Raw genomic sequence first — 14,729 nt, 5'->3', positions numbered from 1 at the left:
GACAACAGCAGTACTTGCCTTACTGCGTCGTTTTGAATGGTGCCTGGGATGCAGCAAGCACTCGGTGTGTGTTAACTGCTAGTGTTTTCATGGAATGTTTCCAACTACATCGCCGGTATTGGAAACTGCTGACATAGCCCATCTAGCTTTGTAAGCAAGTGGCCCCCGTGCACGGAACCTCGCAGAGCAGTTAAATTGTGTCTGTTAACACAAAGCCCCACAGAAGCATCTTGGTGGTTGCTGGGTAGGAGGCTGAAGCATGTTCTCTCTGGTGCTTGGTTTGTTGGTGAGGCAAGATGCTAATGAGACCACCACTGCAGAGTTAAATCCATCATTCGTCTGTTCTATGACCCAACCTGAAGTCTTTGCTTCTCCAACTATCCCTCAGGCATATGCCATTGGCTCTAAAAACGCTTGGCAACCATTATTGGCTATTTTTGGACTAAGGTCACTATTATTAATTGCCACAGTTCCATAGGCAACCTATGATGGGTTATTAGGATCCCCTTCCTGAATGAATAAGGATATATTTTGCCATCAACAGAATTGGATAAAGGTAATTCAAAGAAGACAAAGAGGAGAATTCCTATAAGGACATACTAATACACAACTTCAAAGTGTGCTTCCAAACAAATTACTCCATAAAAGAGGCAGAAAGAGACCTGCTTGCATAATCTTGGATAGTTGGATAAGTCTGTTTCACTTCACCAACTGAAGTTTCTGTTTCCTTATCAGAGGGGGGCGGAGAGGAGGGAAGGAGATAGTGGCCTAGATCAGCCTTATTAGAAAGCAAATCCTTTTCCACAAGGAACGCCTGGATCTCACATAGTTATTAGAAGCACTGTCCTAGAGGATCTATAATGAGGCCTGGTGCATTTACGGTGCCCCCAGGGCACCAGCAGCCCACCTGGCTCTGACAAAGGCTTCCTCCTCCAGGCTCACACAGCACTGCCTCCCCTCAGCCCTGCTCTATGCCCTTGGGTCTAGAGCAGTGGTTCTCAACCTTCCTCATGCTTCAACCCTTTAATACAGTTCCTCATATTGTGGTGACCCCCAACCATAAAATTATTTTCGTTGCTACTTCATAACTGTAATTTTGCTACTGTTATGAATGTAACTATCTGATATGCAGGATGTATTTTCATTGTTACAAATTGAACATAATTAAAGCATAGTGATTAATCACAAAAACAATATGTAATTATATATGTGTTTTCCGATGGTCTTAGGCGACCCCTGTGAAAGGGCTGTTCGACCCCCAAAGGGGTCGCGACCCACAGGTTGAGAACCGCTGGTCTAGAGGGTATGTCCACTTATACTATTCCAATTTACAGACTCCAAGTACATATAGGAGTATGGATGTGTATGCATAAGCTTGGGGACTGAGAGAGGAGAGCCCCTCTGTGTTCCATTCAATTCTTCTGGGTTCTTTATCTTGATACAACCTGGGTGATGGTCTCTGGTGTCATTTCATGCCCCTTGTAGGTAATCTCACTGTATTCCATCTCAGGCATTTCCTTCTCTATAGAACACAGTGCAGTGTGGAGGCCCCTCTACAGCGGCTGCACCATTCACCTTCCCACAGCAATGTACAAGTGTTCCGATTTCTTCACACCCACACCAACATTTATTATTTTCTTCTCCTTCTTCTTCTTCTTCTTCTTCTTCTTCTTCTTCTTCTTCTTCTTCTTCTTCTTCTTCTTCTTCTTCTCCTTCCTTTTTTTTTTTAATAGCCATCTTAATGAATACAAAATGCCAGCAGACGTTTTTAAGATCATTTGGGTGGGAGGGCTTGCCAACACAACCTAATCAGACACCTGCCATTCAAGCTATTTATACTATAATCAGGGGGCGTCCTGGTACTGCCCCTCTACCCTCACCCCAGATATCCACCACTTATTTCTGGGACTATCGAAGCTCCTAGGCCACACGTCCCAATCACCCCAGGCCACTCGGTTATCCCTCCCAAGCTCCTTCTGCTCCTGAAAGGCAGGCTCAGGCTGACTCACACATTAGTCTTTAATCACCTCTCTGATGCCTTGAGAAAATGCGTACACTCACTTTTTTAAAGAACATTTTTAATATCAGCTTTACTGAGGTACAATTTATATGCCATAAAATTTGTCCTTTTGCCCTAACCAGTTTGGCTCAATGAGTAGAGTGTCAGCCTGCAGACTGAAGGGTTCCAGGTTCGATTCAGGTCAAGGGCATGTACCTTCGTTGCAGGCACATCCCCAATAGCGGGTGTGCAGGAGGCAGCTGATTGATGTTTCTCTTTCATTGATGTTCCTAACTCTCTATCCCTCTCCCTTCCTCTCTGTAAAAAATCAATAAGATATATATTTTTTAAAATTGTCCTTTTAAAATAACATTTTTAAGATGTATTTTTATTAATTTCAGAGAGGAAGGGAGAGGGAGAGATAGAAACATCAACGATAAGAGAGAATCATTGATCGGCTGCCTCCTGCACAACCCACACTGGGGATGGAGCCCGCAACCTGGGCATGTGCCCTGACTGGGAATCAAACCGTGACCTTCTGGTTCATAGGTCGATGCTCAACCACTGAGCCACACCAGCTGGGCACGCATCATTTCTTTCTTCGCCATCATGATGTTATGCTTGTTAGTAGACAGCGCTGGAGAAACATGGCACAAGACAAGGGTTTTGCTTCCTGGTTCCAACGTGTTCAATGGCAATGCGGGCCACTCCTCCAGTGTCTGGCTCTTGCAACATGGGTGCCTTCTCTAGCATCTGGGTCCTTCAGCAGCACCTAGCAGCCCACACTTTATCATGGCACTTCCCTCAGGTAAGCGTTCTCATATACAGCTTTCCCCAGCATCCTAGAGAACGAATTCCCAGCAAGTTCCACTGGAATGGTGTGGCTGTGACTTGTCTGTCCCTCAGTAAGACACAGCTGTGCCCTCTCCAACAATGTCTGGATCTCAAATGGGGGTGGGGATATGGGAGTGCCTGGCTCTCTACATCTGCTATTCCTGCTTCTTTGGAACTCTTTTTACATCTTGCTAGCCAATCCCTTATTATTCCAATCGCCTGTTACAGTTAATAATTCTTTAGGTTAAACTTTGATCTAATGTTCAAATGATCAAGTGGCTCCTGTCTTCCTGATGAGCTCTGCAGGACACAGATGGCAAGTGAGACCAGGCTCTGATGGCATTGACTGGGCCAGAAGCCACCTCTTCCTCTGGGCTCTTCAGTTACATAAGTCAACACTACTTTTCCTTTATTTGAGCCATTTTGAGTTGGGTTTCTACCTCTAGCAGAATCTCAATTACATAAACCACAAAAGGAGAAGGAACAATGAAGGTTTACCCATCAAAATGTCATCTACTTAGTCCTGGCCGGTTTGGCTCAGTGGAGAGCGTTGGCCTGCAGACTGAGGGGTCCTGAGTTCGATTCCGGTCAAGGGCACATGCCAGGGTTCCCAGTGGGGGGCCTGCAGGAGGCAGTGATCGGTGATTCTCTCTCATTACTGATGTTTCTGTTTCTCTCCCTCTCTGAAATCAATAAAAATACATTTTAAAAAATGTCATCTACTTTGGGGGCAGTATGAGAACTATTTACATTTCCACTGTGTGAAGGAAAAATTTGAATGTTAAGGTCAGTTTGAATTGTAGGACCATACTATACCAAACGGAACCAATGGATGAGAAACATGATCTCAGTTCATTGTGAAAGCATGAGGAAGGACTTGCCAGTAATTCAGTGGAATGAACTGCCTTGTCCATGGCGAGGGCCCTGTCCCTGGTGGTGTTGGGGGACAAGGGGGGACAGTCACACTCAGGTATGCTATGGAAGAGATTATTGCACTGGGTGGGAAATGCAACTAAATGACCTATGAAGTTCCTCCCAGATCTAAATTCTGCTATTAGGTTTGTGAAAATTCCTTAGCCCGAACCCCATTAGACAGTCCCAATTAGGAGAAAACCAGACAAGGACTACATTGTGTATCATGTGACTCCCTCGGGACCAGAACTTTGGGTACTGCTGGATGTTATCATTCGATGCAAAGAAAAAGGACTAAGTCACCAGATAGGCGTGTTTAAATAAGACTTCTTGGCCCTGCTAAGAACACAATGTATGGCATGAAAAACGGGAAAGCAATTACTGTAAATAAAATCATTCTGAAAGTAAGTGTATTTATTATTATTATTGTTATTATTTTGGATTACAACAGCCCTCTATTTTACCCTTATGACACCTATCAGTCCATCCCAAAGCTTTCTCAGTGTCTCTCCCTCTTCTTCCCCCTCCTAAAAGTCCCCTCAGTGTTTTTATCCCTGTCCTCCCTGCAGGTCTTCTTCATCAGAGTAGAACACCCTGCTACCATCTCCCTTCACCCTTGCAGGCAGGGTCTTGGGCGAAAATAAGCATATTTAAACACTTAATTTTAATTTGGCTTAAGCATATTTACCTGACTCAGAATTAGATTGCTTAAATGGGTAGGTAAATATAAAGGGTTCCAAGATCCCAGCTTCACACAAGGTATGGAACATTAAGCTGGAAGGCAGCCAACATTGATTCTGTTCCTGCTTTTTATAGTGACCTTGGGACAAGGGGGTGGGGTGGAGGCGAAGAAGAAAAAGAACTTGATTTTGCTGAGCTTTGGCTTATCCCAGTACAAGAATAAAAAAAATAAAAAACAACAGTCACACCCACATCACAGAGTTTGTGAAAGTTAAACAGGATATGCCTACAAAAATAGAAAACAATGTATTCATTATGAACATAATAGGTATTTTTAGTCAGAATCTTTTAATGCACAGGTTTTGGGGCGTAAGTTATACTGAAAGCTGCAGTATTTAGTCAGTTATTTCCCAGCACCCTCTGAATTAATATAACTTTTAAAGATATCCAATCAAAAACTAGCTAGTTCTAACACATAAGTTGGTTTAACATATACAAAAAAAAAAAAAAAAAAAACCCACACAAAAAACAGAGCAAGTGAAACTGAAACCTATAGAAAATCAGTAACAGTGGACTCAAAGGCATAATGTACTCAGGAAGTCAGAGGCAACTTTATATGGAGTAGTCCTAGACCAAACATGTCAGCAAATCAGATCATTCTTTTTCACTATCAATAATTTTTTCCTTGTCTGTCAGGGGAAAATACCCAACCACAGCTTCATCACAGGTTTTGTGGAGCAAAACTTGCTTCCAAGTTTAATCACTTGCTTTGCCCTTCTATTTGCTCTTGTTCTATTTAATTTTTTTGTATGCAGACCGCATCCTGAAGGGAAAATCATTTTTAAACCTAATTCTTACGGATATCCTCACCCCGGGAACGTTTAGTGATTGCTTATTTATTCCTTACACAGTGGGAGGAAAGGCAGGAACAGGTTAGAGGCAAGAAGGGTCGGGACGGCCCCAGAATTAAACCTTCAGTGTCTGGTCCGTTAAAATCAGTTTCTAGAGCACGTAGATCTATCCATGTTCAAGTCACTCCAAAGCCTCATGTATGATTTAGGGATCATCATCCACTGCCCAGCCCATCACAGAAGAGCCTCAACACTCTGCAGCTGAAGGGAAGGGGCTTGGGAAGCCACATTTGCGATGGTCTCCTAAAGCCTGGAGCTGTGAAAGGAGACCAAAGAAAGCACCGGTGATCACTTGCAGATGCTTTATTATAGGAAACTAGAGGCCTGGTGCACAGATTCATACACATTGAAAGTAAATTAATTAGAAGGTGGCCGGCGGGGCAGGGCTGGGAGAGATGGGCTGGACACACCCTGGAGTCAACCTCCTGCGGGCCCTCCCTGGCCGGCTGCACCTGGGAGACACCGGTACTCAAAGGGCATCTGCTGAGTGGGGTCCCTTGGCCTGGCCTGCGGGGATCAGGCCAAAACCCGCAGTCTGACATCCCCCGAGGGGTCCCAGAGTGCGAGAGGGCACTCTGCAAAGTTGCTTTTGCTTGGCAGCTCTTGCGTTGAGGGTCTGCCCCCTGGTGGTCATTGTGTGTCATAGCTACTGGTCGGACAGTCAGCTTTTACACACACACACACACACACACTTTGGAGATGAGACAGAAGTGGGGTGGTTAGGCATAAGTAGAACTCAACTCCAAGGGTGGGTGTGTGCCTCCTGCAAGCCCCAGTGTGAAGGCTTGGGCCCTGTAACCTGGAGTGAAAAGATGGGAAAGGTGGAACACCCAAGAGGCGGATCTCCAGAGACCATTGCTAGAGGAGCTCTCCTCTCTGTTCAGAATAGGGAAGGTAGCAGGAACTCAGCACAGCTAACCTCTTGCACGAACCATAGAAATGTTGGCCAGTCAGGGGCATCGAGGGAGTGGAATGTGGAGGCCGACACGGTGAGCACAGCCATTTTTGTTGGCTAGCAACTCAGGAGAGTGGTGGCTGGGGGTGGTCCATAGAACACACCCTGAGAGGGAAGCCGGCATTCAAGGAAACCAAATCTCTCTGGATTGGGGTGGTGCCCCCATGGCGTTGGCAACGTGGTGGCACTGACATGAAGAAAGGCCTCAATTACACTAAAGACTTTGAGGTCTCCATGTTGGAGGATGGATCTGACTGAAATCTACCATTCCTTGTGCGGACCCTGGTGGCTAACCGGGCTCAAATTTTTAAAAACAGAGCCTAGCATGTATTTCTACAGAGTCCGGTCACCCACCTTGCACTTCAGAGAAGCCTATGAACTCCCTGCCTGCACGGTGTTTCTGCCATCTGAGCCAGCCCTTAGAAAAGAGTTCCTGGAATCCTATTTCAACTAATAAGACTGAGGCTTTCCCCACCCAATGGGAGCTGCCCAGCTATAGGGTCCTTCAACATCTTCACCAAACAGAGCAGCTCCACTCTGACCAATCAGAAATTACCCTTTCAACCAATCAACTGCATGTATTTGGAGTCCTCATTTGCATGAGAACTGGCCAATCAGGGACCAGAGGCAGGACCTTCTGTCCATATCGGCTCCCTCCACTCTGGCTATGGGAGCACACTTTTCCTTTCCAGCGAAGGTGGAAGACTGCATTTGCCTAGCTGTGCTAACACACACCTGAGCTGTCTTCCCGGAGCAGAGCAGAGTAGACCAGCACAGTGCAAAGTGATGGGCCTGCAATGGCGCAGAGCTGTCTAGCTGGAGAGGGGCCTGGCCCCAAAAGCATGGCTACACTTTAGTACAGAAAAAGTTACATATTTAATAATTTATTGTGCCAAATGCCATTCCTTTTGTTTTTGAACAAATTCTTTTATCTGGTACATACAGATATGATAAGAAAATTCATGTCCATTGAAGGTTCCTAATGTTTAAGAAATAACTTTCCAGTTGCCCAAGAAGTATATGTTCATTACAAGAAAAAGGTAGAGTGGTATCCAAGTTACTTAACATATTCTCAGTCACTCCCCCAACTCCTCTCCCATTGTTCCAACTCACTTCCAATATCCCTCCCAGTTCTGGGTGCATGTGGTTTTGTGCCTGGTCCTCCTTATAGGCACAAACAGTAGGATGCTTTGTTTTCAATACCTGTCTGCATGTTTACAACTCGGTAGACCTTTCTGGACAAGGTAATCGATTAGGTCAAGCATCTGCAGAGATGTCCTACTTATGAGCTAAACAAATCTAAGGGCACCTAGAGATTTGCTGACACAGGCAAAATATCAACTCCCAAGTCTTTTATCTTAATTCCAAATGTTTCACTAGACCAGGAGATGTGGCCACTTTATATTCACAAACTTATTTACTAAGAACTCTGAACATTATTACATTGTTTTCACTTCAGAGCCAAAAATTAAGTCTTGACACAGGCTATCCATTCTGCCTTTGCTGGTACTGCTCCCTCAGCCAGGCCTTCCCATCTACACCCAGTCCCCAAACCCTGGCTCCTACCCAACTTTCTTGGCACTTCCCCCATGCCATCTCCTTTGGGCAACCTTTTTCCTCCCAAGCGGTGCTGTGCCCTCCATGCTTATACCACCCAGTGACCAGCACTTCATGTCTATTTCCTCTGCCCAGTTCCCTCCACCTAATTTGCAGTTGGAATTTATGTAGTAACCATACCTTTTTAAACCTAATTTGTACCTAAAATTTATGTAGTAAATTTTTCTGAAAAAAGTCCCTTGAACTCTTCAACTTGGCAATTTATTTTACCATCTCAAGAATGGTAAAGATACACGGGTTGGGCTTTGGCATTAATTAAAGTAATGTAGGTTTGACATCCAGCTCTAGTACTAATGGCTGTGTGACCTTGAACTTAACATCTCTTGAGGCAGTTTTATCATTTCAAAAATAAAGACCTACTTCTCTGTGAAGATGAATGCATAAGAGTGCAGAGCACACCACCTGTCCAACTCATGCTCGGTGTTAGCTGCTGCTGAAGTTCTCAAGAGTAATTTAATTTCATCAAAAGGAGAGATTTAACTAAAAGGAGGTAAAGAATAATGTCAGTTGATTGGGAACTACCCAAAATATATTTTATAATAATATGCAACTTGACCTGCATTGAGATTAACCTGTAATTAGTACTTAACATTTGTAATTTATTACACTCCACAGAATCAGTATCAAAATACATCTTAAATGGTTTGAAAATGTATCTGACTCCTTTAAAATGCTCTAATAAAAAAAACCCAGAGATGTGAAAAATGAAAAAGAATGTTGGCACCATCTAAGTATCTTTTATGCCAGGAAATGAATAGAAGAGTAAGTGTCTCTGAAGAAGATCCCATCTTAATCTCTAGGAGACTGGAAACTTCAGTTTATTCAAATCTCTACGCATCAAATTTAAAATGGCTTAGAAAGTATTTTGAAATGATTTACTTAGTAGTAAACAGACTTCTGAGCCAGTGAAAAAATCCAGCAATCCACCAGAGTTTAAACCCTTCTTTGTAAGAACCTTAGATAAGAACCAAGATGCTTAGCAGCTGATTGCTGCCACACTGAACCTAGGAAGACCCACAGACAATGCTAACAAAGACTATCCCTAATCAACTCTTCAACCCTGGATCACTCAGAATCCCAAGGGGAAATGTGTCCCATTTCCTTGTACTTGCCTTTTTCAGATAAGCTAAAAAGTCTATAAAGCCACACATTTAAACACAAGAATATTCTTTCAGCATCAGGATCAACTAAGAGTATACTTAGCACATATAATCACATTGCACATTCATTCAATTATACATTTATTAACCTCTACTTGCTCTAAATCAGAAGCCATTCTAGGTGCTGGGGATCCCAAGATGAACAAAACAATGTATTCTTACCCACAAGCAGCTCTCAGTTTAAGTTTTATTTGCAAAAAAAAAAAAAGAGTATTTTTTAAAAAATATATTTTTATTGATTTCAGAGAAGGGAGAGGGAGAGAGATAGAAAAATCAACAATGAGAGAGAATCATTGATCGGCTGCCTCCTGCATGCCCCACACTGGGGGTCGAGCCCACAACCTGGGCATGTGATCTCCTGGTTCACAGTCTGATGCTCAACCACTGAGCCACACTGGCTGGGCCAAAAAAACAATAATATTTTAAGCCACAGTTGTAGTAGGCACTAAGCCATAGCTGAAACCAAAGGCTCAAGAGAGATGGGATATGGAACAGTACATGGGAGGTGTGAACGAACAGGAGACAAGACCACTGGAGACAGGAAAAGGAAACTGGGGCATAATCCTGGCCTTGGGAGTCAGGGACTCACTCTCAGAGTCTAGATCTGCCATTACCAGCAATGCAAACAATTTTGTTTTTGCAACTAGTGTGTATTTTATATTTTAAATTTTTTAATGACCAAAAAATTCTTTATTTCATAGAGTTTTAAAGATCAAATGAGACCACTGATCAAAGTATGTAGCCCAGAGCTTATCAGTGGGAAGATCAACTAGTATACACGATTTTAAAAATGCAGTATTCCCTAATGAATGTTCAATATAATTGTGCTAATATACTTCACATTAATACACTTTATGAATACAACTTTGTTCACGATCACAGTAATACAGAATGAGAGAGAGTGAAGCAGTAGAGTTACCAAAAAAGTAAAAGCTTTCAAATCAGCCAGACCTAAAGTCGAAATAGGGTTCCAGCTCTTGACAGCCAACTGTCTTACCTTACAGAAGTTATTTCACAGGGTTGTAAAGATGAAATGTTAGGGATAAAAACCCTCAACATAGTGACTGACACTCCCCAAGTATTAACTTCACTCTCTGGGACCCCTAAATAAATTCATTTCACACCTGTACTGGCACTGAGTTCTGGCTCTCCAAATGCAAAGCCAGCACTACCTAGTCCCTCCCCCTCCCCCCAGGGTGAGGGAGGGAGGAGACATTCTTCTCTCTGCCCCCTGGTGGTGCAGCACGGCTCCACCTGACAGGGATGGGACAGCAGACACTGTCTGGGCTGGTGGAGACAATGGCAGTGTCTGAGGCAGAATCTCAATGTTTTGGCCCCCAAGCCCCACAGTAATTTCTCATTGATTCTATACGCTATTCACACCCATCCAATAAATTCATTTTTGCCTTAAGTAAACAGTCAGTACCTTCTGTTTATAAACAAGAACCCTGACTAGTATACTTTTGTAAAACTAATAAAAATAAATTAGTATCAGTGCCATGAGATTATTTTTAGTATCTTCTTCTCCATGACTGAATATACAAAGACAATGGAAGTAATGTATTCTTCTGTTGTAAAGATGGGTGGAATATATCAAAATTTACTTGTTGAATTTTCTTTAAATAGTCCTCCAGAGCAACCTGGAAAAAGAGAAAAATGGTCACTAGATCATAGGATGATTAAGTCTTTAAAATAAACTAAAGAAACAGTATCAGTATTAAAGCTATTTTAGTTTCCCTGAGGTGGTCTTTAATATACTAAGAATTTAAATGAGAATTATAAAAGGGAGAGAGAAAATAAAGACATCTTCTAAGAAGTTTCTATTAGGCCGGTGAAACAGGATCATAGAACTAGTACTGGAAATATCAAGTCAATTCTGATCATAATTTATACTGTTCTGGTCAAAATGTAAAAGATCAGAGAAATGACAGTTTACCAGGTTTTTTTACTAGACTGCAGAATATAAAAGGGATGTTTCAATCAAGGAGAATGAACACCACGCCAAAAAAAAATGCATTGTATCCTGAGGAAGAACTCAAGCTGTTTGTTTAAAAGATTATATTGTTAAAAAGTTCAGTGGGTCTGCATGCTCTTGCAAGAAAATGATTTGCACCTAAGGAGAACAATCACAGGTCCCTACAAATGTCACCCAGGCTCCCCCATCACAGAAAACCTGACAAAACTTTCTTTGTGATGGGGGAGCAAGGCTGGAAAACACTGACAATGGCAATGTTTGTTACTTTATGGTTCTCACTTATTTCTACTAATTTATAAACTATTTATTTCAGGAACTTTCTTATACAGAGAAGCCACTTGGTTTTGCACTGACACTTCCAAAGGCACCACTCCCTTCTCAGTCCCGTGCACAGCTCCCCTGGAGTTCCTCAGCACAGCCTGTGTGATCCAGAGATGATGCTTGTGGAGTCTCTAGAGCAGCGGTTCTCAGCCTTCCTAATGCCGCGACCCTTTAACACAGTTCCTCATGTTGTGACGCCCAATTTCATTGTTACAAATCAAACATAATTAAAGCATCGTGATTAATCACAAAAACAATATGTAATTATATATGTGTTTTCCGATGGTCTTAGGTGACCCCTGTGAAAGGGTCGTTCGACCCCCAAAGGGGTCGCGACCCACAGGTTGAGAACCGCTGCTCTAGAGTATACAGATGAGAAAAAGAAAACAAAAAGAATTGGATTTTCTCCTATACACTTATATACAGATGAGTGTACATATAAATAAATTCAGTATCTACTTTTAAACCCTAAACTTATACATATATGCATAACAGGAGATATGTGCATGAATGTGAACAGCTGCCTTGTGTTATATAAGCAAAACACCCAGAAATTCTTTGACAAAAAAAGATAAACTTCACACAATGAAATATTATGTTGCAGTAAAATAAATGTGCAATAGCTATATGTAATAACGAGTAAATTTTAGAAACATGTGTGTGTAACCTAGAAGACAAACAGAAATGCCCCATTTTTATAAGCCTCAAAAACAAAAGTAAGCAACATCCTGTTTAGGATTACATAAAATGGGAAAAGTTTTTTGGAAATAAAAGCAAAATCATAATAAATACAAAATTCAGAATAGCTTTTTGGAGGAAGAAGGCAGAGGCAGTGTACTTTAATGGTAACATTCTAGTTCCTGGGTTGAGTGGTGAATTTGTGGGTGTTCATTATGTTATACGTTATCATACATACATACATACATATACAGGTATGTCATATTCATTTGTAAATATCAAATATTAAACATTTCAAAAGAGAAAATGAACATTTTTTTTTCTTTTTATATATTTTATTGATTTTTTACAGACAGGAAGGGAGAGAGATAGAGAGTCAAAAACATCGATGAGAGAGAAACATCGATCAGCTGCCTCCTGCACATCTCCCACTGGGGATGTGCCCGCAACCCAGGTACATGCCCTTGACCGGAATCGAACCTGGGACCTTTCAGTTCACAGGCCGACGCTCTATCCACTGAGCCAGACCGGTTTCGGCAAAAATGAACATATTTTAGTGCAGTTTCTTTTACATTTAAAAACAGAGCTCATGTTACGCATAATGTTCTATAATCTGCTTTTTTTTAAATCACTTAATTAGAGGCCCAGTGCATGAAATTCATGCACAGGTGGGGTCCCTAAGGCCTGGCCAGCGACGGGGCCTGCCGGCCAGGGGAAGAACAGAAGGAGGGACAGCGGGAGGTTTGCCAGCCGGGGGAGGGACCAGGGAAGGTTGGCTGGCTGTGGGAGGTTGGCTATGGGAGCACACTGACCACCATGGGGCAGTTCCTGTATTGAGCGTCTGCCCCCTGGTGGCCAGTGTGCATCATAGCGACAGGTCAACTGGTCGTAAAGGTTGCTTAGGCTTTTATATATACAGATATATTGCAATCAACTTTCCATCTCTAAGAATTCTATTATGCTCATTTTAATAGTTTTACAATACCTAACTATAAGAAATGATGAAATTAAGGTACAGGCATATAATAGGATATTATACAGCCATTAAATATTATATTTATAAATATTTTAATGATGTGGTTAAATGCTTGATAAGTAAGGTACTCAAATATAAAGTGTGATTTCAACTATACACAAAAATTCATTACAAAAAAAGAACAGAATAAACAGTGGTTTGTCTCTGTGTCCTAGAATTATAGGTGATAGTTATTTTCTTCTAATATTATTTTTATGTTGTCCAAATCTCTAAGAATGCTATTTCTTTTATAATTAAAAAATTCTATTAAAATACAGATAAAATGTGACTTCAACTGGGCATTCACAAATTAGGATTTGGTTCAAAGGAAAGTTTGGCTAATATTAAATAAATTGTTTGATATAACAATTTACTGGAAACTCTCAAAGACATTACAATTTCTGAATATGGCATATTAAAGCTTTACCTATGAAGAAGAGTATATACTATAGCTTCAGATAGTTTTTAAACAGCAAAACCTTTTCTTTGAACAAAGTAATTCACAGATGCCCCACTTATAAAACAATAAGAAGAGATGTGTCCCAGCTGGAATGAGGACACAGGACATTAGCAGTTTTTCAGGAATTGCCATGTGGTCCCTCCGGTTTCTGCTGGCACAGATGGAGACAGAGCTGGGCGCCAGCTCCAGGTCTGCCGTGGGGCCCACCATCTGTATTTCAAACAAGTTCCCAGGTGAGACGAATACTGCTGGTCCAGGGACCACACCGTGAGAATCACTGGTCTAAGGTAGTGGTTCTCAGGCTAGTTGCACTTCACAATTACCGGGGCAGTTTTTAAAAAGTATTAGTGTCAGGATCCAAACTCTTAGATATTGTGATTTAACTGGTTTGGGGAGGGGCCCAACACTGCTTTGGTTTTTTGGGTTGTTTTTTTACAGTTCCCCCAGTGATTCTAAAGGGCATCCAGAGTTAAGAACATTATTCACAGAAGTGAACAAAACAGACAAAGTCCTTGGCCTTCATGGGAGCTTAACTTGTGTGTGGGGGGGAGGTTGGGGGTTAATGGGGGGGATGAGGACACATTTGTAATACCTTAACTAATAAAAAAAAAAAAAAAAAAGAGTAAGGTAAAAACAGATGATGGTGCATCATCAAATATCATTAAGACCTGATAACAAAATAACCATTAAAAATGGTGACATAGAACAGTATATGTTGACACAGAAGGAAATGCTTAACACCCCATTTATACAAAAAATACATATGTAATTATATGATCATAAAAAGTCCAGAAAGATAAACAGACTCTCTCTGGAAATGATGGAATTGTGAGAGGATTCTTATTTCTTCCTTTGCCTCCTCTAATACGATGTGAACATCTAAACTATTAATGTATTACTTTGTAATAAGCAAACCCAGTAAAGAAATAAAATGATTGGGAACACTCAGATCTGAGACCTAGAAGATCTGAAAGGGTAAAAATGAATCTTTAAGTATATTTTTGGGGAAAAGGTAGAAGATATGTTTGGTATTGTAGAAAATGCATGAGTTTTCAATTTTTAAAGATCACAAATTTTTGAACTTTGGTTTTTACCTATAAAATGAAGTAAACCATGCATAAGGATGATTAGGAATAATGTATGAAATGACCTAATTCAGAGCCTGTCCTGTAATAGGTGCTAAATAATTGGAAGCTATTCTCATTTCTTTA

At 41.5% G+C, this 14,729-nt stretch overlaps 1 protein-coding gene across 9 annotated transcripts in view; it reads right to left on the bottom strand.

The window, feature by feature from the left end:
* Positions 1 to 7,160: 7,160 nt before the first annotated feature.
* NDUFAF6 (NADH:ubiquinone oxidoreductase complex assembly factor 6) overlaps positions 7,161 to 14,729 on the bottom strand; it is a 28,181-nt gene continuing 20,612 nt past the window's right edge. For 3 of the 9 annotated variants that reach the window (XM_036337762.1, XM_036337763.1, XM_036337767.1), the window contains exon 9: positions 7,161 to 10,709. In XM_036337762.1, coding sequence (XP_036193655.1) covers positions 10,581 to 10,709 — 129 coding nt within the window. In that variant the 3' untranslated portion in view covers positions 7,161 to 10,580. Of the gene's footprint in view, positions 10,710 to 12,860; positions 13,729 to 14,729 lie in introns of those variants that run through there. The other 6 variants (XM_036337760.1, XM_036337764.1, XM_036337765.1 and 3 more) reach the window with 4 other exon arrangements.

Source organism: Myotis myotis, unplaced genomic scaffold (genome assembly GCF_014108235.1).
Source record: "Myotis myotis isolate mMyoMyo1 unplaced genomic scaffold, mMyoMyo1.p scaffold_m19_p_16, whole genome shotgun sequence".
In the NCBI taxonomy this organism is placed as follows: Eukaryota; Metazoa; Chordata; class Mammalia; order Chiroptera; family Vespertilionidae; genus Myotis; species Myotis myotis.
This window is presented reverse-complemented; position numbering and strand designations above follow the sequence as displayed.